The 25,797-nt window shown below is 50.6% G+C and overlaps 1 protein-coding gene across 6 annotated transcripts; it reads right to left on the bottom strand.

Moving 5' to 3' along the window:
- Positions 1-1,592: 1,592 nt before the first annotated feature.
- PNLDC1 (PARN like ribonuclease domain containing exonuclease 1) lies at positions 1,593-25,640 on the bottom strand. Of its 6 annotated transcripts, none has more exons than XM_084777457.1 (19): positions 25,394-25,516; positions 24,922-24,979; positions 24,583-24,656; positions 21,840-21,879; positions 20,813-20,936; positions 20,356-20,444; positions 17,253-17,416; positions 15,294-15,370; positions 14,971-15,114; positions 13,305-13,374; positions 11,656-11,741; positions 10,482-10,537; positions 7,538-7,602; positions 7,109-7,162; positions 6,927-6,969; positions 5,353-5,452; positions 4,886-5,061; positions 4,684-4,782; positions 1,593-3,488 (listed from the first exon to the last, which is right to left on the bottom strand). In XM_084777457.1, exons 1-19 carry the CDS (start codon positions 25,467-25,469, stop codon positions 3,425-3,427), a joined length of 1,659 nt encoding a protein of 552 aa, XP_084633583.1. In that variant the 5' UTR covers positions 25,470-25,516; the 3' UTR covers positions 1,593-3,424. The 6 variants fall into 6 exon arrangements, with proteins under 6 accessions (XP_084633583.1, XP_084633584.1, XP_084633585.1 ...); XM_084777458.1 differs by having other exon boundaries at positions 5,353-5,449; XM_084777459.1 differs by having other exon boundaries at positions 17,316-17,416.
- Between the last annotated feature and the right edge of the window lie 157 nt (positions 25,641-25,797).

The raw sequence follows: 25,797 nt of genomic DNA, 5'->3' as shown, positions 1-25,797 counted from the left end.
TGAATTTATGTAACACAGAATCCTCTAAGCTGACAATTATAAAATCAAAATATCAGCCAGTTCTGAGAAAAACACAGAGGAGGCCCTCAAATATTCAGCCAACATTTAGTTCTTTATATAAAAATAAACAAGCCGTTATCTCATTAGTTTTTAAACCTGTCATTTAACATTAAAATTATATGCATGCCAAAGAAGAAAATTGTGGTTAGTAAACGTGTGGTTTTTTTCTGTTTGAAGATAGAGTCTCACTACATAGCTCTGGCTGTCTCTAACTCAGGCTGACTTCTAACACAGAGCTCCACCTTCCGGCATGACAGGATGAAAAGAGTGCACCTCTACATGGCTTAAATGTTTGACTTGTGTACCTAATAGACTTACATGCCTGAATCACCTGAAAGTATCTTGGGTGAAAATTAGCTGAATGAAGGGGGAAATATAAGAAACTTGTCCTAGCTAATGATAAAAAATATTACGGGACGAGATCTGCCCCCTCCCCCCCCCAACTCCCGCTGCTCTCCTGTGTAGCTTACCTCCTCCCCCTGCTGTAACATTCAAAGCCTCCCCGGGGGACTGAAGAGATTGCTGGGGGTTAAGAGCACGCACTGCTCTTGCAGAGGCCCCAAGCTCAGTTCCCAGCACCCACATGGGCTGCTCACAACCACCAGCAACTCTGGTTCTAGTGGGTCTGACATCTTCTAGACTCCACGGGCACTGCATGTGTACGCACCATCATCAGTCACATGCATACACACATACTGAAGATATTTTTTTTAATGACTTTGCCAAAAAGCAGAGGGCATATGTTCCTTTCTCTCCTCAGTGACAACTAATTGGACACTGGACTGAGGTCCATCCTGTCAAGGGTCTCTGTCCAAAAGTTTTATTTGTTCTTGGACCGACGGTCTCGGAGTCCCATGCAGGTGTCACACTGCCTTGGGCACTAGAGTTTTTGGGTTTTTTTTTTTTTTTTTAAAGCCAAGTAAAGACCAGGGATGGATGAGTCCTTTGTCAGACATGGTGGTCAGGCTCGCTGTAGAAGTGGTATTTGAGCAAACACCTGGCTGTCCTGAAGTCATGTGACTTGGACACTGGCAGTTTAGAAATTCTATGTTGAAGCTACATTGGGCCTGAAAGGCTTCTAGAGTGTTCCCACCCCTCCAGGACAGGGTGGAATGGGTACACACAACCTGAAGCTCACAACTGCCATGAAACAGGTGTAGGAAAACAGTGGCTAAAAAGGGAACAAGGAACGAACAGCTACACTGCTGAGCTTTGGACAGTGCCTGCTTACGGGAGGTTCCCTACGAGGGCGTAGTAATTGAAGGCTGGGTTGCTGGGTGGTACTAACAGGAGGTGCTTGAGCCCCAAGGCCCTGAAGGTAGACTTACACTTTCTCACCATGTTGTACTTCTGTCACAAGAGAGGGAAATAGGGCCCCTGTGACCTTGAACTTCCTAAACTGGGACCTAACCCTTTTCCCTTTAGTATGATCGCTGCCTCGGGCACTCATAAGCACTGTGTCACTAAGGGATATGGCATCAACAGGTCAGAGGTCAGCAAGCACAGCTGCCTCCCAAATCTCACAATACTGATTGAAACGTTATTCTTTATTTGTAAAACAGCAGTAATGGGGGTTGGGGGTGATTTCTGAGGGTCTCTGCACTCCCCATTAGTGGTCCTGGCCATCAGTTGTCTCGTGGGAGAACAGGCTTGCCTCAAAAGTCAAATTCTTGGCTTCTAAGCTTTATTTAGAAATGTGAACACTGGAGCAGAGGCAATCGGATGGATGCCAAACGCCTGGACTCTCAGAAGCGGCTCAAGAGAGGCTTTATTTGGCTTTTTTTTCTTCTTTTTTCACACTTCTTAGCGTGGCCTGTTCATGGCAGACCTCCTACATTCTAAGAGTTTATGAGTGAAGTTATGGACACAGAGAGAAAATAAAAAGCATGCTAACAAAACAGTAATTTTCCACCCAAACAGAGATAAGCATCCAAGCACCCGGGCTGGTGGGAAGCCAGGGCTGGCGGTCCACAGGCCCATGTGGGCAGCAGGCTACAGACGCCTCAAAACTGAGTGGGACCTTCATTGAAAACCCCACGTCCAGATACAGGAAAGCCATAAGACAGGCTGGCCCCCAAGGTTAAGCTGAGTTCTGCCAGGCATCATGGCCATCAGGGAAACAAAAGCCTCATTGAGGAAGCCGACACACTGATATGTTCCTAGCGATGAGAGAGCAGAAAGTCAGATGACCTTTGGTCCAGCACCCAGGAAGCAGTGGGCATGCAGCCTGAGGACCGCGGCCTCTATCTTGGGATAGTAAAGCGTGGATACCAGGGCAAGTGGGCTCAGAGCCAGCATAGCCCGGAGGACCCCGCCAGCCCTGGTGGAACGAAGGTATAGGATGGGAACCTCCAAACTAGAGCCCAGTAAAGGTGGGTGCAGTAAAAGGTGTCAACGCATGACTGACTGTGGGGACCGGATGAGAGAGGAAGTCTCAGTAGATGCCCAGGGGTGCAGAGGCCCATATGTTTGCAGGCAGCAACAGAAGCCACCAGAGAGCCGAGGTTGCCTCAAAGGAGGAGTTGGGGAGAAGAAAAGGGATGAGACTTCTGACCCCAATTCACTGAAAATCTCGGGGAGGGAAACTGAGTCTGCTCTACCCCACAACTTAGAGAAAAGGAGCTCGGGCCATCTGTCTTCTCAGGTCTGGAGAGAAAAGGATAGTCCTCCTCTTCATCTTGAAAGCGGAGGCCTTTACAGCACTCTGGTGAGATGGCTGTGTCCAATCTTTGCGCAGTACCATGGTAGCAGTGCTGCGCCCACTCCGACCGTGTAACTATGAACTTCACTCGCTGCCTGTGCCGCTTGCCTGGGACAGAGGCAGTGGGAGTTGAGCCCTGGGAGCTCCAGGAATGGATGACTCCCCAAGCCTGGGTGACTAATGTCACTGCACCCTGTGACAGCGTCTCATGCTTTTCCTTCATGGCAGTGCTGTCTGCAGTTTCTCATGCTGACCTGTTCAGTGTTCACTCTCCTGTTTTTCTACCACGAGTTCCACGAGCCCGAAGCCCTGGGTCTTACTGTTTTCGTACCCCAGCGCTGGCCATCTGCCAGCTCCTCGTCCAAACACCGCCTTCACTCACACATAGCCACTGTAATTCTGGGCATGCTGGAGTGCTGGCTCCAACCCCAGAGGCCGGGACTTCCAGCGGTTGACAGGAAGGAATGTGTTGGCCACGTACAGAAGTCCCACATGCAAGGGTTTATCATCAGTCATATTTACAGATTCCCACATTCATAACAGAACAAAATATCTACAGAGGACCATACAGGTCTGCCTGAAAACAAAGTGGTTTATGCAAACGAGCCCTGAGGGTCGTCTCTCGAACCTAGAGCAGAGGCTGAGGAGCTGAGCTCACAGCACTCAGGGGCTGGATCTTCCCAGGAGAAACGCAACCATGGCCCAGGAGGTGACTATGCTGCAGACTCTGTAAGACAAAGACACAAGTTAGCGGCCTGGGTGACACAGTGTCTTCCTGGGGACACAGGCCCTGCTCTCGAAGCATCTTCCTGGGAACACAGGCCCTGCCTCCCAACATTGTTCAACCAGATTTTTTTTTTTTTTGAGGCAAGAACTCAAGCATCCCAGGCAGAATTCAAATTTGCTATGTGCCCAGAGATGACTTCGAAACTTCTGATCCTCCTGCCGCCACATCCCCACAGTGTGCACCCCACATTTAGTTTAGGTGGTGCTGGGGATTGAACCCAGGGATTCAGGCATGCTAAGCAAGTACTCTACCACCTGGGCTGCAGGCCCAGCACAAACGTCCCGTCAGCCACTTTCCAGGGGCCGATGCTGGGCCTCTGTTTCTCCTTCTGTCCCTAGAGGTCTAGGTCAGAGACTGGCAGGGTAAGAGGCTGCCTGCAAGGAGACCATCCGTGATAGCTCCGGACCCTGAAGAGCGATGCCAAGTCTGTTTTTCCAGTCACTTGGGCCCCCACCTCAAATGTGACTTAGCTCTTGTCACCTGCTGTTGGCGTAGTCCCCTTCCCACCACCTTAGATGGACCCTTTCACAGCCACACTTGCTCCCTGATGCTCCTGATCCTCTGCCTCCTCTGTGGCCCCCACTGGCACAGGAGACAGCAAGGCTTTGCAAATGGGAGTTGAAGTGTGTCCCTCCTCCTGTCAATCCTTCAACGGCCCTCACCGGTGTAGCGCCATTGGACGGAACCCACTGCTTACCTTAGCCGCTCTTTTCTTGTTCCCCTTCATTGGCCTTCACTCGCCAGGCACCTCCACTCAAGGGCTGCTGGCCTCCATCAGGCCTAGTTCACTCCTTACTTCCCTGAATCTTCCTGAGACTCCCATGCATCCGCCCCCTAGGTCTCGCCCCATCCCCACCCCACCCCACCTCACGTTTTTTAATCTGCACGTCACCCTGCAGCAGTATATGGTCCATTCACTTGCTTTCTGCATTGCTGTTACCTCCCACCAGCTGAGAGTCCCCTTTGGTTCAGTGATAAAGCAGGGCTCAGCACTCCAGTGGGATGTTCTGAACAAGCTTCACTTTACACCTGTCAACAACTGCTTGACAACTCATAGCAGCTGGTGGGCTGGGCCAGAACCAGGCCGAGTGGGCCCCTAGCTGGCAGAAGAGTAGGCTTCTGCCAGGTCACTCACTGTAACAGGCAGGTGATGTTGGGGGAGTGTCTCCAGTACCGGTACAGGGAGACCTGCAGGGTCGGGTGGCTCCTATACTCCTTCAGGACACTGCGGGCACTGCCAAAAGAAGTTTGCTCAAGTCAGCAGGCAATGCGGCCACAGCCACTGCCGGCGAAGAGGCACTGAGGATGAAGAGGGAGGCTTGGAGCGAGGCACCTACTCCTTAAACTTATTGGTCAGGAGCAGGAACTGGCTTCGAGTGAACCGCCTGACGTCGAACTTGCAGAGATTCTGGAACTCACGGTAGACCTGGTGCTCGCTCAGCCCGGGCCACCTCCTGACGGTGAGGATGAGTACAGGAGGGCGGATACTGGGGTAATCTGGGCCCGAAAAATTCTAGGAAAACAAAACCAAGAGAAAGTCTCCATGCTTCCTAACGCTACTTCACACAATTTGGAAATGCTATCAGAGCCTAGAAATGGCTGTTTGGGGCTGAGAGCAGGGAGGAGAAAGAGGAGGAAGGAGCGAGTCTTTGTGGGTTTTGACAGAAAAACAAGTGTCATGGGGTGTGAAGCTCTCCTTGGCTCCCACTGTGTCATCATCAGAAGCCCTCAGCACGTCCCAGGGAGCACTAGGCTGCCACCTGCCACAGAGCTGAGCAAGTGAGAGCCCAAGAGACACACTCACAATTTTCGGAACCCCAGCTCGGATAAGATTCACTTGGTTCACATAGGGCGCCAGCACCCCGAGGTACTGTGGGAAGGTGGGCTCGCACGAGGCACCGCTGCTGCAGGGACAGAGAAAAACACTGAAGCACCCGGGCACGGAGGCTCGTATGCAGGTCCTCAGCCATAGCTAAGGTCCTGGTGGGAAACAGGGAAAGGAGCTGCCTCAGGCACCTCTCCTTTCCAACCCTCCCAAATCCTGGGGCTCATTTTAGAAGGCGTCCCCCGTACACACAAGCAGAGCTTGGGCTAAGAGCTCTGGTCTCTGCTGACCAGCACTGGCAGCAGGCTTGGAGAATGAGAGGCCCCTGTTTGGAGGAGCTGCACTTTATAATCGCTGACATGACATCACCCTTGACTCCACACGCCCATCCCCTGCTCCTAGCTGTACCAGGCAAGGCATCAGGTGGGCCTGTCAGCCATTAGCTTCTCTAACCCACGAAGGGTTTGCCACGCCCAAGAGTTAAAAAGAAACAAAGGGATTAAGGTCCAAGCCCAAACCCAAGCCCCTCTGTACCAGCTCACAGCACCTGCCAGTGAGCACCTCAATGCTGCCACACCAGAGGAAAGAGCAAACCAAGCGACAGGTTCCTCACATAAGCTATAAGCTTCACATTAATTTGTCATGCGGTTATTTGTATTGGTATCTGTGGCCGAGACAGACAAATAAAGGTGGTTCCTAATTAACAGATTATGGTCCAGGCCATGTCAAGACCAGTCCTGAGGAACAGGTCACAACTGTGATCACATCCTTCTGTGGACCCAGCGAGTCAAGTCCCATGGAATTAATGTGACCTACATAACAGCTCTGTCACACATCAAAGGTGCCCTTGGTATCCATGTGCCAGCTCAGGGCCATTGGGGTGCCACCATCAGGAGCAATGCATTTATGTTCTGATTTGGGTTTCCGGGTTCATCCATCCAGGTGCCTCTCCAGCCTCTGTCCTCCTGCAGCCTTTATGAAGCCTTGGGATGTGTCTGTCTTTGACTTGAATATCTTTTTTTCCCCCCTTCTCTCTTTTAATGTTTTTCATGACAGGGTTTCTCTATGTAACAGCCCTGGCTTTCCTACACTGGCTTTGTAGACCAGGTTGGCCTCGAACTCACAGATATCCATCTGCCTCTGCCTCCCACGTGCTGGAATTAAAGGCGTGCACCACCACGCCCAGCTTCATCTGAACATCTTATTCTCTCACCTCACTGTAACCTCTAGCAGCCATGAGAATGCTGAGGCTGACAAAGCCACAGGACTGAGCCGGGGTGGGGATGGGGGTTCTGTAGGAGGAATTAGGACTCTAGTCCAACCCCACTGTGTGGGTTCCAGTCTCCCCACCACTAAGACACTGCAGGACCCAGGCAGGAGGAGGGCTCTTTGGAGCAGACTGCTTGCTCCAGCACTGTACTGGTTATGGGGGAGACACCGTACACTACACATCCCTTCTCTCCTGTGGTCCTGTGACCCAGAGGTCCTGGTTTATAACAAGGGCTTGCTGAGATCCGAGGAGTGAGTAACAAGAGGGGAGGAAGGACACTCACCCGTGCACCCTCTGCAGGAGCAAGTGTGCCACTTTCAAAAGAACTAGAAGGAAAAGCTAGAGATGTAACTCGTCTCAAGGCTTGTGGAAAGTACAAACACAACTCCGTGCATAAGGCAACATGAACCAAACAAAACCAGCAGAGGTCCCAGAGCAGAATGCCCCTCGAAAGGAGCGTGTTACCTGAGCCGCAGAGGAAGGCGTCGTATGCTGCTTCGTGGGGGCACTTGGTCTCAGCTGGAGTGGTTTTCCAAAAGAGACAGATGATCAGTGACTCGAGCTGGCTCTCTTCCCGTCCCACTCAACAGCTGTGGTACCTGCGGTGCACAGCGTGTGCCCTTCTCCCTGCTCACACACATGTTCTACCCGCTTGCCGTGGCACAACCACACCCCGCACATCGAGAGCAAACAGGTTCCTGACCCCTGAACGGTTCTCTCCAGCTTAGCATACCTTTTAAGGCAGAGTCATGTGGAGTAAAGCAAGGCAGGCCAGGAAGGAACCCCCACCCAAACCTCCACAGCCTGCTGCCTGGGGGATCCGAGTGAAGAACCCTCAGTTCAGCCCCAGGGCACCTCACCAACTGTGCAAGGGGCCAGAGCTCAGGGACATACCGTATTTTTTACACTGTTTCGCATGAATAATCACTGGTCCAGAATTCTTACTGGGATTCAAATTACTATTAGAGAAAAAGGGGGGGGGGGATAAAGATCAATCCACTGAACGTGGCTCTCTTCCCTGTCCCCAAGCCTAAGTGCTCAGCACGCCCTTTTTTTAAAGACGCAGATCTAAACATGGACCGATGAGGCCTTGATGGGGCCACGGACAGGAGAAAGATAAAAGGGACTCTAGCTGGATTGTTCCAGGTATGTGGCAAATGGCCTGTGGAGCCTGCAGTCTCGTGGCCCAAGCAGGAAGTACAGCGATAACCATATAGTGTTCTGGAACAGACAGAAACTCCAGCGTCACCAGGCTGCCTGAAACAGGAGGCACTGGAGCAGAGTCTTGAGGCAATGTGGACTGACTCGGGTGAGGCAATGCAGTGGCAGCAGGCCTTCGAGCAGAGAAGAGCTGGTACAAGAGAGGAGCAGGTCTGGCCTTTGTGGAAAGCATGGCTGAAGAAGAGTGAGGCTGCTCCAGAGCACATGGGGACTTCACTGAGACCACACAAGCCGAGGCACGCCTGAAGGTTCAAGCTAACCTGGGCTACATGCTGAGCTAAGAGATAGCCTGCACAACTTAGAGAAGCCCTGTCTCAAAATAAAAATAGTTTTAGGAGTGTTGGGATGTGGGCTCAGTGGTTGAGTGCTTGCCTAACATGGAAAGGCCTGAGGATGAATCCTGAGCAGCAGCGAAGATCCTGAGAATGGAGAGGAGAGGAAAGGGAAGGAGGGGAGGAGGGGAGGAGGGGAGGAGGGGAGGAGGGGAGGAGGGGAGGAGGGGAGGAGGGGAGGAGGAGAGGACAGGTTATAAAGACATCTACAGAGGAATGCCAACTGGACACAACTGAGCAGACAGGCGTGGGTGACTCAGCTCTACCCAGAGGAGCCACAACATCTGGCAGGAAGGAAATCTCTACTGCTGTGGGCTCCCAGCCAGAATCTTTCACACTATGGATGCTCAGCTTCTCTGGGCCCTGACTCCCACTGTGAAATGGCGGCAATGGCTGGCCCGTGCCACACACAGCTATCAGGGTTAAAAGGGCTGTCAACAGCAGTGATGGCAGCTAAGTTTCAACAAGTACAGACCAAGTGTGCGGCCCCGCCTCACCCTTCCATGTGGAGGAGATCATCCGGTCTCACCATCACCTCATGACTTACTTCAGGCTTTTATCTGCTCGTTTCACAGGTGGTGAAGTGGAGGCTTGGAACAGTGAGCATCAGAGCCTGGACTGAAATCCAGGAAGCCTGGGATCGTAGTTTGGGAGTTATAAATCAATCAATAAAAATTTAGAAACTTCTCCCCTCACTCTAGTGCCCACTTCATGAACAGAGCCTGGTGCCCTGGAAACTTAGCAGACGTTGCAAGGCCTGGAATAGGTTTACGGGACGAAAATGAACGTCAAGTTGAAGATGCCTGCAGGTCATGCAAGCTAGGAAAATGGAGAAGGAAGATGGTAACAGCTTTCCCTGAACGGTCTCCTCTGCTGGTTGCGCGGCTCAGGGGAGAGCTCTTGGCTCCAAGGCAGGAGGCTCTGGGCTCAATCCCTGATGCTTCAAACAAACGACAACGCAAGACAAGCCAGCCAGCTGCACACTGGAGCTGCACAAAGCCAATGTGGTGATAACACAAGTTAAAGAGTGGTAAAGGCCCTGGGGGTGGGGGGAGGAGGGGGGACAGGCAAGGGGAGGGCTCAGGAGGGAGCCTCCTGCCAAGACACAATGTAGGGGGGAGAAACAAATGAGAAAACCAACCAGCCCTCCCACCAGAAGAGGAATCCAGAACACCCGAAAAGGAGGAGAAAGCCCAAACCCCAAGGCACTGAAAAAGGACCCTTGAACAGCACAGGTGCCTGAGGTGCCACCTCCTGTCAGGCGTCAACACGAGCACCCTGAGTAATTGGTTGAGAAAACCTAACGCACTGGTGAAGCGAAGGCTGCCGGAGGGACTAAGGCCAGGAGGAATAACTTGTCTCAGGGGAGCAGACAAGCTCACCAAAGGCTTCCCACCAGGGAAGAGGTCCTGACCCTTTTATTCCACAGCCCCATCACACACATTTCCTTTAAGTCCCTGTGAAAACCACAGGGTTACCATGAAAGCCCGGAAGAGGGTCAGAAGTTGAGTAGCCTGGTTTTAAGTTTTGAATGGTGACTTGATGGTAAGAGAAATGAGAGATGGCGGCTTGGGACCCAGGGAAGGAACAAGTCAGAGAGTCTAGAAGAGGCGAGGTGGCAACAAGATGGTGAGCCCGAAGAGACAGCCCTGCTGGCCTCAACAAGGAAGGAGTGTGGGATGCAGATTAGCTGTTCCAGTGCTTGCCTAGCGCGTGCAACGCCCTGGGTTCTACCCCCGACCCCCCATTAAAACAGGGCATACTGACACACCCTATTATCTCAACATTTGGAAGTAGAGACGGGAGGGTCAGAAGCTCTGGTCATTCTTAGCTACACTGAGTTCAAAGGCAACCTGAGACACCTGGGATCCTGTCTCAAAGGAAAAAGTAAGAAAGGGGATTGTGTTGTTTGTTGTTGACAGGAGAGACGATGGCAAAGGTGACAGCACTTGTAGGATGTTCAGGAGGACAGGCAGCAGGCTGAGACCTTGGCCTCTGACCTCTGACTTTTTTTTCTCTCAAAAGTGGGGGCAAGATTGCTGTCAGAGACAGGGAGAGAGGCATGAGGAGCTGGACAGAGGGACATTAAGTCCGAGCAGCTGTGTCACAGGGAGCAGTACCTCAAAGTTACAGTTTTGTTGTCCAGTGAAATGCATGCCAAGTGCAAACACACACATCAGAACCAGGGTGCCTGGGAGAAGCTAAAGTCAGAGAGAGGTTTCCAAGGTTCCTCACGGCCTGGGCAGCTGAGGCCACAGGCCTTGCTCCAGAACCGCCTTCCTCACCTGCTCAAGACGTCGTACACTTCCGAGAGGTTGGAGACTCGTGGGAAACGCAGTTCCTGCAATCATGAAGAACGAAGCACTGGGCTTGGGGTCACCATCGGCTGCAGGCCTCACTGAGGGTCACTACATGCACCTGGCAAATGCCGGCCTCAACACCAGTCCAGAGCCGGGAGACCAGGCCCTGCGGGCTTCCTGATCCTCCTGGCTAGAAGGAGCGTCACTCACAGAACTCAGACTTTCTGTTTAGGGAGGTATGCAAACCCAACAATCTGAGACACAGGACTAAATCTGGGCCATACATGCAGAATGTCTGGCACTCTGGGCAACGTCAGATTCCTGAGTCCCAAGGTCAAAGACGGAACAGGTGAAGATCAAACACTCTGGGCCTCTCTGGGCAGCAATGCACTGAGGAGCCCACGCCTTTCTGATCACTCCTATCCCCTACCCCCCAATAGCCCACTTCAAGTCATTATCCCAAGACAAGACTTTAAAACACTGGTGGATTCCCCTTGCTGTCATTCTGTTTAATTCCTAAAAGCATTTAAAGTAATTGAGTTCCCTTTCTCTCTCTCTCTCTCTCTCTCTCTCTCTCTCTCTCTCTCTCTCTCTCTCTCACACACACACACACACACACACACACACACACACACACACACACACGGAGTGTGTGACCTGGCCAAAGGACAGTCACCTAGGGAGCTTTCAGAATAGCACCTGGCCAATCTAGGCCACACATGAACCAGACAGTGGAGCTGGGATCAGTTTGCAACCTCCCCTGTGAGTCTGTCAGAAAACCCATGACTTCAGTGCTTGGCAAAAACAGGGTTTCCTCCAGATTTTATGAGGGGCTCCTCATCCTTTAGGCTGATACTTTCTAGGCAACCCTTATAAGATTATAAAACATAAACTGTTTGAGCCACTCAAGGTGGTGTATACCTTTAATCCCAGTATGTGAAAGGCTGAGGCAGAAGGGCTGTCGTGAGTTCAAAATCAGCCTGTGTCTTAAAAGCCAAAACAGAACAAAACCCCCACAAAATTATTGCTCTGTTGTATGATGAAAAACACACCATTTACCTACAAATACATCACAGCTGGGGGCTTGGAATATACATCCAGGGAAAGGTGTCACCTTACGGAATGGACAGCCCCAGCCCCAAAGCAGGTGACTCATTACCTTCCAGATGTCCTTTGTCACGTTCTTCGTGTCAATGAGGACAGGGAACAGGCTGTGGATGTTCTGCTTGAACTGATCGTAGCTTTCTGAGGGCGAAGTTCCAGATGGGGTTTACTACGAAGAGCATCGCATCACGCACACTTCCCAGACAAAAAGCCGCAGGGCTCCTCTTCCCACCACACTCCCTTTGCCTCCCAACAGTAACTTCTGCCAAGTTCTGCCAAGCTGGGGTCCCTGTGCCCAGCTCACTGTGGTTTTTGGCACCCAACTGTTGACTTGTGAAAAGGTCCTGACCTCCTCTCTTCACCTGCCCACATCTCCCCCAGGCCCCATGGGCACTGTGTGGTTATAGCACCCATAGCCACAGCCACAGGCCCCATGGGCATTGTGTGGCTATAGCACCTGCCACAGCCACAGCCACAGCCACAGGCCCCAAGGGCATTGTGTGGCTATAGCACCTGCCACAGCCACAGCCACAGCCACAGGCCCCATGGGCACTGTGTGGCTATAGTACCTGCCACAGCCACAGCCACAGCCACAGGCCCCATGGGCATTGTGTGGCTATAGCACCTGCCACAGCCACAGCCACAGCCACAGGCCCCATGGGCACTGTGTGGCTATAGCACCCATAGCCACAGCCACAGACCCCACGGGCACTGTGTGGCTATAGCACCCATAGCCACAGCCAAAGACCCCATGGGCATTGTGTGGCTATAGCACCTGCCACAGCCACAGGCCCCAAGGGCATTGTGTGGCTATAGCACCTGCCACAGCCACAGGCCCCAAGGGCATTGTGTGGCTATAGCACCCATAGCCACAGCCACAGCCACAGGCCCCACGGACATTGTATGGCTATAGCACCCATAGCCACAGCCACAGGCCCCAAGGGCATTGTGTGGCTATAGCATCCATAGCCACAGCCACAGCCACAAGCCCCACGGGCATTGTGTGGCTACAGCATCCATAGCCACAGCCACAGCCACAAGCCCCACCAGCTGTAGTAACTTCTCTCTCTGCCTCACTTCCCCTCTTCCACTGAACATTTTTTCTGTTTGCTCAGGCTTTCTGAGTGTATCTTACTAATTTGCCTCCAATTCTCCCAATGTGCTGCCCAGTCATGTTTGGCAGAACTCCCTCCTAGAGTTTTCAGTCCCTTTTCATCTCTGTAGGCCACGCCTTTAGGACTTCACTTTCTCCCCCAACCACGCTGAGACTGTTACTGCTGCCTCATCTCACGGCTGAGCAGAGAAGGCAAGGGAAGCAGCTGGAGGTCGCACACACCCTGAGGGATGGACACTACCCATTATGTTACACTGCCATTTGTCCAACAACAGAATCAAGCATGGGAAAGGAGGCCAGGGAGTCGAGGAAATGACATCTGTTAGGCTTATGATGGTGTGAGGGAGTCTCCACAAGTACGTGAAGACTCAGAACAGAGGAGAAAGGCCAAAGCATTAAGCAGTGAATGGTGGGCTCTTGGCATCATACGTTTCTGATTTTGACCAGTGTCACACGATGAGCCTGGGTGGCTTCAGCCACAGGAGAGGATGTGCGATTGGATTTGCCCTCCCTGAGGAGGTCTCCTGGTCTCTACCCAGAAGACCAAGATGCAGACGTGCGGCACAAGGAGGGCACGGCTCCCCCCTTACCTGGAAGAGGCCGGAAGAACTTCTCATGCAGATGCAGCAAGTCCATCATCATGTTGTGTCCTACCAGGGGCTACTTGGAGTAAAGTAACAGGGGAGAGAATGGCAATTCTAAGAACCAGCTCTGAGACCTGAGCCTAAAGCAGGCTCTGAGCCAGGTGCGGTGGCGCACGCCTGTAATCCCAGCACTCAGGGAGGCAGAGGCTGTCTCGAAAAAACAAAAACAAAAACAAAATAAAGCAGGTCTTTGTTTTGTTTTTTCAATAGATTACAGCTTTTAGATCACCTGATAATGCAGTTTATTGTCCCCAGCTCCCACTTAAGCTGACGGGACTGCTGAGCTGGAGGGAGGGAAGGAAGCAGGGAGGGAGGGGGAGAAAGACAGAGGGAAAGGAAGACAGCCAAGAGGCAGAGACAGACAGGGAAGGGAGAAGGGGAGATGAGTGAAAAGTAGAAACTTGAGGCAGGGTCCACATGGGAATCTATGAGGCAGGGTCCACATGGGAACTATGAGGCAGGGTCCACATGGGAATCTATGAGGCAGGGTCCACATGGGAACTATGAGGCAGGGTCCACATGGGAATCTATGAGGCAGGGTCCACATGGGAACTATGAGGCAGGGTCCACATGGGAATCTATGAGGGAGGGTCCACATGGGAATCTATGAGGCAGGGTCCACATGGGAATCTGTGAGGCAGGGTCCACATGGGAATCTATGAGGCAGGGTCCACATGGGAATCTGTGAGGCAGGGTCCACATGGGAATCTATGAGGCAGGGTCCACATGGGAATCTGTGAGGCAGGGTCCACATGGGAATCTATGAGGCAGGGTCCACATGGGAATCTATGAGGCAGGGTCCACATGGGAACTATGAGGCAGGGTCCACATGGGAATCTATGAGGCAGGGTCCACATGGGAATCTATGAGGCAGGGTCCACATGGGAATCTATGAGGCAGACACAGATTCCCTAGCATTTTAGGTAGTGGCTGTTAAAATTCCTGTGCAGCTGCAAGGTACGATGACACCCGAGCCTCTCACACACAGTCTCTCCTCTAACTAACCTACCCTGGGGAAAGCGAGGCTGTGTCCAGGGAGCCAGAAGCCAGTTACCAAAATGAAAGAGCCACCTAAAAATCTACTAGTAACTTATTTTATGTTATGTGGGTGTTTAGGCTGCATTTCTGTCTATAATCAGGTGGCCTGGTGCCTACAGAGGCCAGAAGAGGGAGTCAGAGCCACTGGAGTTACACATGGCTGTGGGAGGCCCCGTGGGTGCTAGGAATTGAACCTGGGGCCTCTGCAATAGCAACCAGTGCTCTTAACCACTGAGCCATCTCTCCAGCCCCCCAGGAAGAACTTGTTTTTAAAAAGGATATCTTAAAACACTTCTTGCCCTTTTGTATAAGGTCAAGTGAAGAAAGATTTTTTTCCCCCGAGACAGGGTTTCTCTATGTTATCTTGGCTGTCCTGGACGCTCTTTGTAGACCAGGCTGGCCTCGAACTCATAGAGATCCATTTGCCTCTGCCTCCCAAGTGCTGGGATTAAAGGCATGTGCCACCATGCCCAGAGAAGAAAGATAATTTTATTGACAGAGAAGCCTTCAAAATCTACCACTATAAATACAAAACATGATGAAAAACAAAAACAAGAAAAGAGAAATTTCCTACCTTCTGGGCTTTCACCAACATCTGAAAAAAGACGGAAAAGCCTCTTGCCGAGAGAAGAATCTGCTCCTTCCAGCAGCTGACTTTGTCACAGGAGGCGTGCTCAGGGTACCATCGGTATGCCTGGCTGACCTTCTTCACAATCACCTGCGGTGAAGACAAACAGGCCGGCTCTGCAGGGAACACAGCCAGGAAGCAGGTGTCTCTTTACCACAGAAAGAAAGGACAGAGGGGGACGCGCAGTGGAAGTGTCTAGAGGCCAGATTCAGCTGAACGGGAGAGGAGTGAGGGAGCTGCTAATAATGCGCACCTAGGTGAGGACTCACCCCCTCGTCCTTTAGCACTGTCCAGATGTTGGGGAGGGCCTGCCTCAGCACCAATTGGACCTCAAAGGCTTGGAACCCTGCAGCAAAGACAAGGAAGCACAAGGCACATACAGAAAGAATCTGGGACACTAACTATTGAACTTCCCTCCCTGAGGGAAAAGTCTGAAAGCAACAGAAGCTGAGACAGACACAGGGACTGGTGGGCTGCACCAGAAGCCTACTTGCATGCAGGGTGCCCCAGCCTGCACGTGAGCCTGTCGTGATATTCTAGGACAACAGCCTCAAAGGTTTGGATCTCAGGAATGCTCTGCAGTTGGGGACACTCAATGTGTAGTGTTTTCAGTTTGCGGCTGGTGATATTACCCATGGTAGAAACTACTACTAATTACGACTTATACTTGAGCAGTGGTGGCACACCCCCCCAAGCACTCAGGAGGCAGAAGCAGGTAGATCTCTGGGAGTTTGAGGCCAGCCTGATCTACAGAGCAAGTTTCAGGACAGCCAAGGCTGTTACTCAGAAAAACCCTGTCTCAGAAAACAAAACAACTTGGGCTGGAGAGATAGTTCAGAGGTTAAGGGCACTGTCTGCTCTTCCAAAGGTCCTGAGTTCAATCCCCAGCAACCATCTATAATGAGATCTGATACCCTCTTCTGGTGTGCAGGTGTGCATGCAAGCAGAACACTGTATAAATAATAAAATAAAAATATCTAAAAGAAAAAACCCAACAACTTATAAAAGGGTCTTTAATAGCAAAAAAGTTAAACATCACACTTGTGACAAATAGTTTTTCAAACAAAAATATGCAGTAAGTTGTTCGGTGGGGCACGTCTTTGTCTCTCACACTCTTTGGGAGTTTGAGGCCAGCCTGGTCTACACAAAAAGTTCCGGGCCAGCCAACACTACACAGTAAGATCTGTGTAAAGAAAGAAAATCAAACAAGAGGCTGGAGAGCGGGCTCAGATGGTCAAGATCACTTGCTGCTCTTGCACAGGACCTGGGTTCTGTTCCCAGCACCCACATGGTGGCTCACAAGCACCCAAAACTCCAATTTTAGGAGATCCGATGCCCTCCTTTGACCCCCAGGGGCTCCAGGCACACGCATGGTGCACTTACATACATGGAGGCAAAGTACTAATATATATAAAATAAATCTAAAGGAAAAAATCTCGTCAACAATAAATCTAGTGGAAAGAGATGCTGCTACACACATTTGAAATGTCGGACTGGACTCACATCTGGTTCTGTATTTCGTCTCCTGTGATATGCTGTGGTCCTTAAACACTGGAAAATGAAACAAACAAAACCCTAGGCCCAAACAGACAGGAAGGTGGAAAAGAGAAAGTTGTCAGCCCCAAGTGACCTTGGGGGTTGGTGGGTTCTTTGAGGCTTTTGGGAGGTAGTGGGTTTGTTTTGAAGCAGGGTCACACTGTGTAGCTCTGGCTGGCCTGGAAGTTGCTATGTAGACCAGGCTGGCACTTATAGAGATCGCCTGACTCTGCCTCCACAGTGCTGGGGTTGAAGGCGTGCACCCCAGGCTGCTGGCTGCCTATGGTCTTTGCACGCACAGGCCGAGCCTGCCACAGCTTGTGTAGCGGTGCAGACAGGTTCTGGCCCCATCGCTATCACACCAGGACCAACGGCACAAAAACCCTAACAAGCCACAGCTCAGCAACACTCTGAAGACAGTTCTGACCTCACAGCCTCCATGGCACAGGGTCCATAGGCCAGGCTCTGAGCACTGCTACACTAGGACATTTATTACCGAGTCAGTAAAAACAGGCATTCCACTTCGATGGAGAAGCTTGGCTCAACAGTCAAAAGAGGTCACAAAGTCTCTGAGACTTGGGAATTTAGGTCAGGACTTTCACCCCGACATCAGCTAGCTACTGAACAGATAGATGCCTCAGAGGGGAGGTATTTGCGATCAGGACTTCAGGGAAAGGGACAATGGTCCCCACCTCCTGGAGCACTGCCGTGACACCCACGCACACCCAGGTCAGGAGGAATGGCCTCCTGCCTACCAGAGATGCCAGGCAGAGTCATCTGGTCACCTTCCTCAGCCAGGTCCAGCCACCGAGTCACCTTATCAATCACCACCTTAATTTGGTCTTTATCCAGAGAGCTGAAAATGGGCACAGGAAAGCAGAAATGTTGGCAGAGGTCATATTAGACTCCTAAGACAATCTTAAAATTAACACGTGTTTCGAACCTCTGCTTTTTGTTTTTCGAGACAGGGTTTCTCTATGTAGTCCTGGCTGTCCTGGAACTTGCTCTGTAGACCAGGCTGGCCTCCAACTCACAGAGATCTACCTGCCTCTGCCTTCTGAGTGCTGGGATTAAAGGTGTGAGCCACCACCACCCGGCAAAACTCTGCTTTTTAACCCTGTGACCTCATCGTGAAAATTAATAGCACCAATGAAAATGGCCGTTTGTTCTCCATGTCTTTTTGTGGAAGAAGGTACACTCTCTGTCTTCAGAGGTCCACAGAAACACAAGTCTGCCTTGACGGAGTGGATGGAGGAAGAGCAAGGGGAGGTAGCCGCTGAGCGTGACAGCTGCCTGTGGCTCCCAGAGAACGTGTCATGAACTGGCTGGAAATGTGAGGAAAAGGCAAGGACACAGACGAACCCTCTGCTCCTTTTTCAGATATCTAAGCTCTCTTTCCAACACTTGAAAATAACAGAAGATTAAAAATTCAAATTGTCGGGGCTGGAGAGATGGCTCAAAGGTTAAGGGCACTGACTGCTCTTCCAGAGGTGGTAAGTTCAATTCCCAGCAACCACATGGTGGCTCACAGCCATCTATAAAGTGATCTGATGCCCTCTTCTGGTCTGCAGTTGTACATGCAGGCAGAACACTATACATAATAATAAATAAATAAATAAATAAATCTTTAAAACATTTTCAAATTGTTTTCCTCCATTTTTCTTCTTGAACCTTAAGGACCATTTAATTGGAGCTTGAGAGGAAAAACAACAGAGGAGGCGAGCTATACCAGGCAGCTGTGAGAGGAGGAGACAAGCAGGCGTGCCTTAGAGTTAGGGTTAAAAAAAACAAGCAGATTTGGCAATGGAGGTCAACAAACAGCTTGGAGTGAGGACAGGGGCCTCAAAGAGACAGTGGGAAAGTCCAGAAGGTCAGAACAAGCATGCTTAGAATTCTGGCAAGTATTGAAAGAAAAAAAAAGGAAAGCTACCCGTTTTTGAGTCTGAACAAAGAAATGCAGGAGGGCTTAACAGTAAAGTTCTGTAAGTGATTTCCTGGTTTTTCTTTTTTAAAACTCTACATTTTTGTATGAACACGAATACCAAATACAAAACAAACAAAAAAAAATCAGCTGGGCACAATGGTGCCCAGCTGTAGTCCCAGCACTTGGGAGGCAGAGGTAGGCAGATCTTTGTGAGTTTTAAGTCAGTCTGGTCTACAAAGCAAGTCCAGGACAACCAAGGCTACACAGAGAAACCCTGTTGGGGGCGGGTCGTAAAAAACTGAAAGATTACCCAGACCATATGAAAACATTTCAGAATCAAAGATAATTTTTTTCCCTTTCTGACAAAGGTGAAAAATCTCAAGCCCAAAAAGCTTAAATAATTCAAAACTGAGCCAGGTGTGGTTGAGCATGCCTTTAATCCCAGCACTCAACGAGGCAGAAGCAGGTGGATAACCATGAGTTCAAGGCTAGCCTGATCTACAGAGTGAGTTCTAGGACACACTCTGGCTACAGAGAAATTCTGTCTGAAAACAAAAACAAAAAAATTCATAACTGGCAACTAAGACCCAGGCTTCATCTCATTGTGGTCACTATGAGCAGGAGGCTGCAAGGTCTGGGCCTACCAAGGAAAAGGAAGCAACCTTGCCCCAGTGAGAGACAACCTCATGCTGAGCCGGGGGCCACACAGGCACACTAGAGCCTTAGCTGGTCTCCTCTCTGCCTCCCACAGAGTTATCCTGTACATTCCACAGACCCAATTCCTAGCTCTTTGAGAACCAAACTAAAGAGTCAATTTTTTGAGCCAGACTTGGTGGCGCACACCTTTAATCCCAGCATTCAGGAGGCAGAGGCAAATAGATCACTGTGAGTTCAAGGCCAGCCTGTCCACAAAGCTAGTCCAGGACAGACAGGCTACCTTGTCTGGAAAAAACAAAAAACAAAAAACAAAAACAAAAAAAGAGTCAGTTTCTTGGCTGGGCAGTGGTGGCACACACCTTTAATCCCAGCACTCAGGAGGCAGAGGCAGGCAGATCTCTGAGCTCAAGGCCAGCCTCGTCTATAAAGTGAGTTCCAGGACAACCAGGGCTACACAGAAAAGCCTTGACTCAAAAAAAAAAAACAAAACCAACACCCCCCCCAAAAGAAGTTGGTTTTTTTTTTTTAAGAGATGAGGGTCTTTCTCTGTAGCTCAGGCTCACCTGTAACTCAGGATCAGCCCACCTCATTTTCCTGAGCGCTAGGGTGACCAGTGTGAGCCACTATTGCTGTATGTAATGGTGTGAGTGCTGAGGGTAGCACAGACAACAACCTGTCTTTCCTAAGTGTTCCCTCCCATGCAGACTTTCTGTCTCACACTGGCCTGAAGAACCAAGCTGGGAGCCGGCAGTAGTGGCGCATGCCTTTCATCCTAGCACTCAGGAGGTAGAGGCAAGTGGATCACTGTGAGTTCGAGGACAGCGTGGTCTACAAAGCCCAGGACAGCCAAGGATACACAGAGAAACTGTCACAAGGAAAAAAAAACAAAAAGCAAAAAGCAAGCCAGGGATCCCTCCAAGGAAAGCATTTTACCAATTGAGCTTCACTTCCCAAACCACCATGTTTCCTCATCTTAAAGATTAAAATAATGCTTCCAAAATAATAATAATGATGATGATGATGATCACAAGGGAGCTGAAAGGAGAAGTTGGGTAAAGTGGTTTTTTTCTCTTCTCAGGAGAGTATAGGTGGTCAGAGCGAGCCCCCCTCCAAGTTACGTGTGGATGGTTTGAGGAGCCAGCCTCCCCATCCACAGAGGAGCCCGGAAACACTGCCGTAAGGAAACCAGGGGCACCTGGGAAGGCAGCCCCTACCTTCGGACTCTCCAGTTGCCTCTCAGGATGCTGTGCTTAATTTTCTTCTCCTGCTCTTCATTCATATATGGGATTCCATTTTTGAGGAACTGGAGACAGGAAGAGAACAGGATGTCTACTAGTGAGAGCTGCTGCTAAGGGCCAGGCAGCGGGGAGGAGGGAAGCGCCTCGGCTGTGGGGGGAGGGGGGACGGGGAAAAGGGAAGCGCCTCGGCTGTGGGGGGAGGGGGGAGGGGGAGGAGGGAAGCGCCTCGGCTGTGGGGGGAGGGGGGAGGGGGAGGAGGGAAGCGCCTCGGCTGTGGGTGGAAGGGTTGGAGGGGGAGGGGGGAAGCGCCTCGGCTGTGGGTGGAAGGGGTGGAGGGGGAGGGGGGAAGCGCCTCGGCTGTGGGGGGAATGGCGAGGCAGAGCGTTTAGGATGCCCCTCCACAGCCACCGCCCCCTCCTCCTCCGGCGCGTACCTTGTTATAGTCAAAGCCATACTGGTTCAAAAACTGAACACTAGACGCCTGGAAAGAGAATTCTGAGTCCAAGATGCCAAATGTCGTCGGGAAAAGGAAGAAGTTGCAGGAGTGGGCTACGTACCTAGAGAGCAATGACCCTGGTGAGGAGAAAAGCCTCAGACACGGATAAAACTCACCGGCAAAGCATCCTGGCTCTGCAGTAGCCCCGCGCTGGGCTTGATTTTCATTTGTTGAGAATGTAAATGTTTTCTGAATGCTGAATGTATTTTAGATGCTTTGTCTAGGGACCAAAGAAACTAGGCAGTGATACTGCTATTGGGGAGCCAAGTCTAAAGCAGAAATAGACCCATGACCCACCCAAGGGCCCAGGTCTTCCCCACCTCCCTACAACACACACACACACATCAGCCTCATCCCCACCTCCCCCTCAACACACACACACACACACACACACACACACACACACACCAGCCTCATCCCCCACCTCCTCCTCAACACACACACACACACATCAGCCTCATCCCCACCTCCCCCTCAACACACACACACACACACACACACACACACACACACACACACACATCAGCCTCATCCCCTCCCCACCCCAGCGCGCACACACACACACACACACACACACACACACACGTCTCATCCCCTCCCCACCCCAGCACACACACGTCAGCCTCCTGCAGCAGCAGTGTCCCAAAAGGTCCAGCATCCCCTGACTGCTAGTGCCTGAGAGCTAGCAGGCAGTTCCAAACATCTCTCTAGATGTTAACATGCTGTACTGCTTTCCCAAGATGCACTAGGACCAGCTGAAGGAAGTAAGCACCAGAACACTTCAGACAAGGGGCAGGGGAAGCCCCACAGAAAAGACAGTGCTTCCAATCTTCAGAGCACAGCACACGCTCAAGAGCCAGAAGTCAGAAGAAAGCGCCCAGGACAGAGTGACTCAGACAACCACGGTGAAGCTGCCAAACACAGATGGGAAAAGCTGGGTGTATTACAGTCGTTTTATACATACTTGTTTGACTCTCCTTCAACGCTGGAAAACACAGACAATCCTAGAACAACAACAGCAGAAGTAATGAATTCCGAGGCAAGGCCACATGGGGCCAATCAAAGACCAGACACTCCCCAGCACACTTTGCATCCAGAAGACAGGGTGGGCACTGCAGAGCAAGTGCTGAAAAACAGACGTGCAGCACGAGATCGGCCACACCATAGCTTGTGCTGAAAATACAAACTGTAATTATAGCACAGGAGTGTTGAATCAACGTTCTCATAGCTTTAAAACCAGCCAAGAGTCAGGCCCAACAGCACACACCTGGGAGGTAGGTGGAGGCAGGAGGTCAGCACTTGAAGAGTTTAGCTATATTCCTTTTTTTTTTTGTTTTTGTTTTTGTTTTTTGAGACAGGGTTTCTCTGTGTTAGCCTTGGCTGTCCTGGACTCTCTTTGTAGACCAGGCTGGCCTCGAACTCACAGTGATCCACCTGCCTCTGCCTCCTGAGTGCTGAGATTAAAGGCATGCGCCACCACTCCCGGCACTACATTCCTTCTTGAGAGGCCAAGGTAGAAAGAATTTTATGAGATTGAGGCCATCGTGGGTTTTGGTGTGACATTCTGTCTCAGGAAAACTAAAAAAAATCAGGGCCAGTGAGACAGCTCAGTGGGTAAAGGCACTCATACATAAACCTGATGACCTGTGTTTCTTTTTTTTTTTTCCTCAAGACAGGTTTTCTCTGTGTTAGCCTTGGCTGTCCTGGTCTGGTTTTATAGACCAGGCTGGCCTCCAACTCACAGCGATCCGCCTGCCTCAGCCTCCCGAGTGCTGGGATTAAAGTCGTGTGCCACCAGCCACCACGCCCGGCGATGACCTGAGTTTAATCCCTGGGGCTGAGGTACAAGAGGAAAGACAGAATGTACCCATCAAATTACCTTCTGACCTCCATTCGTGTCCCACATTCATACATCATAAATAATGAATACATCTTAAAATTAAAAAAACTCAAAGGAGCAGATTTGACCACTTTAAAATCTCTGCTTTACAGGGCTGGAGAGATGGCTCAGTGGTTAAGAGTACTTGTCTGCTCTTCCAGAGATACTGAGTTCAATTCCCAGCAACCACATGGTGGCACAGAACCGTCTATAATGAGATCTGGTGCCCTCTTCTGGCCTGCAGGCAGAACATTTTATACATAATAAATAAATAAATCCTTAAAATCTGTTTTACTACATTATATAAGCCGCTCAAAGTAGAAATTTCCCAAAGTGGTGGAGGAAAAAGATAAAGCAATTTCTTATACTTCTGAAGTAGATCTTGTAAGAAAACAAGGCAGCAAAGCACCAGAATAAAGGGGAAAGCAGACACGGGCATGCACTCATATAAACCACTGTTCACCTTTGGAGAAAGCAGGAGTCCGGAAAACCCAGCCCACAACTTGTGTTTTATAATTCATTTTACTGAAGAAGTCAGGACCCCATTACAAAGGCTTCGTAAAAGAAATCATAGGACCTGCAAAACCTCAATGCCAGCTAGCCCTTCATATAAGGCTGTAGACCCCAGTATTAGAAAATGTAAAACAGAATTGAACTTGAGAATTTTTTTTTTCCAGAGCTGAGGACTGAACCCAGGGCCTTGCCTAGCAAGCGCTCTACCACTGAGCTAAATCCCCAACCCTGAGAATTTCTTAAGACTATCTGCTGGAGTTCAAAATTTTCAGACTCATAATCCCCAGGGCTTCTGCACGTGGATGTACACTCACTGTTGCTGGTGGCAGTCACTGAGAACACTGTGAATGCTCGGCAGTGCTCATCAACACTTTAATGCACATACTCCAAGTCACTGGTCCCGCTGATTGAAGTCTCCCAGATGCCAGAAGTGCAATAGTGTGTAAATAGGAAGGCCATCCATAACAAAAACACTTTTACTTGTAAACAAGTGGTTACTAAATCCAAGTCCTAACCTGTAGTTTGTAACACTACGGAACTGTGAAAATGAGCTGGTCTGTACGGCAACACAGACAGACTTCCAAACTCCACCAAATAAAAAATCAAAGAAACCAAAGTATGTAAAGTATGTGTATAATCCTGTTCCTGTAGGTTTTCTCTTTAAAATAACACACACTAAGCTTAGGAAGGTGTCTCAGTGGGGACCAGAGATCATCCCAGCACCCAATCAATTCATCAGTAACTCCAAGGGGACCAGAGATCATCCCAGCACCCAATCAATTCATCAGTAACTCCAGTTATAGGTAATGTGACGTCCTCCTCTGACCTCTGTGGGCACTGCATGCACATGGTACACACACACACACACACACACACACACACACACATACAGATAAAACACTAGAGACATAAATCTAAAAACAAATCTTTTAATTACCTATACCCACTGACACAGTGTCTATTTTTGCTCAAATGATGGAATAGGCTTACCACTGACTATGGCTGGCATTGGTCTGTCTAGGCCACAAAATAAGGCTGGTAAATTCTTGCTTGGCCAAAAGCCACTACCTTTCACACTGTAAATGCTCCAGGTGGTATGCACACACACACCACAGGTCACCACCTTTTACATTGTAAATACTCCAGGTGTTTTACCCACACACTCGCACACATGACTGAAAACAGAACAAGCATGTAAAATGATGATACGCAGCATCTCTGAAAACGGTCCAAGTTGGTTTTACCCACAGAAAACTCAAGGCAGCAAAACACCTTGTGGAAAGACCCGTAATAGAGAGCTGAGCATCAGACTCACCAATCTGACAGATTGTAAACTGCTGAACACTCTGCCGGGTCTTCAGATACCAGTCAGATGGCAAATCAAAAAGACTGTGAAGAAAGAGGCATCTCATTGCATAGGCAAGGGGATCAGGTGCGGGTGCCATGCCTCTTCGGCAAGCTCCTCTCAATCTGGGGCCGATTATCCTTGTAACCACAATTAGGGAACACCTACCAGCACTTCTACTCCCAACACCCCCCCCCCCCAAAAAAAGAAAAAAGCCAACAAGAGCCTGCTGAGAAACAGTGTTGGTCTGGCGAGGTCTGACTAAGGAGACACAGGTGAGGCCTCTCTCTGTGGGCTGTAATAGCATACCTGATCTGTTGGGGCCTGGACAAGTTTGAGCGCAGACCTGTGAACTCTATGTCCAGACCTACGGGAGAGCAAAAGAGAGAAGAGTCCTCAGGCACAGAGCAAGCCACCACCTTTTACACTGTAAATTTCTAGGTGGTACGCATGTGTACACATGTATGTACACACGGGGGGAGGGGGAGAGAGGGAGAGAAAGAGAAAGGGGGGTACACCTGTGTCTTCAAGAAGCCACATTAGTTGAGGGAAATCAGGAGCGGGGGTGTATCATCTGGAATGGAGCTGTCCGAACGAGAAGCAGAAACTGTGGGTTTGATTGCTTCGGGCCCCCTGCCTGAGTGGGAAAGGAAGTCTCTCTCCTGCCTAGGGACGCTTTCCGAGCTCCTCTGGCCTGGAAACCCATCCCGTGGTGAACCACGCACACACACCAGTTCCGCGGCTATCCCCAGCAGGCGACTCTGATGACAGGGCACCTTACCCACGAAGTCCGCACCCGCGACAAGCTCCTGCAGGAGTGGGAGGCTCTGCTCAAACTCATCAGCGCCCACGTCCATAGCCGCTAGTCCCACGGCGCGCCGGATGCGGCCACGTGCTGCCCACGCGTTTCCGCTGCGCGGGGCCTTAAAGCTCGTGCACGTGGCACGCTTCAGCCGGAGCCTGATGGGTGCGAGTTCTTCCATGTGGCGCTCACAGCCTTGATCTTAATGTGCTGGGAAGTGGAGCCTGTTGCAAAGAACTGCCAGCTGTGCCGAAAGCATCCATGGTACCGGCGATCAGCTAGTGTGGTCTTTACCCTGTAGAAATGCCTATGACCAGTCTCCACGGTCATAGTCTGATGCACACTCTCAGTTCTAGACTTAGTCTCCAAGAGACCTGGGCTTC

Source organism: Acomys minous (assembly GCF_964271855.1).
Source record: "Acomys minous genome assembly, chromosome: 3".
NCBI lineage: Eukaryota > Metazoa > Chordata > Mammalia > Rodentia > Muridae > Acomys > Acomys minous.
Note: the sequence above shows the minus strand (reverse complement) of the source record. Positions and strands in the feature narration are given on the sequence as shown.

Excerpts from the sequence above, each read along its gene's own strand:
- PNLDC1 (XM_084777457.1), bottom strand. The coding sequence starts at position 25,469 with ATGGACGTGGGCGCTGATGAGTTTGAGCAGAGCCTCCCACTCCTGCAG. Across the intron at positions 20,445-20,812 it reads ATGGCTTTGACTATAACAAG|TTCCTCAAAAATGGAATCCC; the intron begins GTACGCGCCGGA and ends TCCTGTCTCCAG. Across the intron at positions 13,375-14,970 it reads TGTTGGTGAAAGCCCAGAAG|CCCCTGGTAGGACACAACAT; the intron begins GTAGGAAATTTC and ends TACTCCAAGTAG.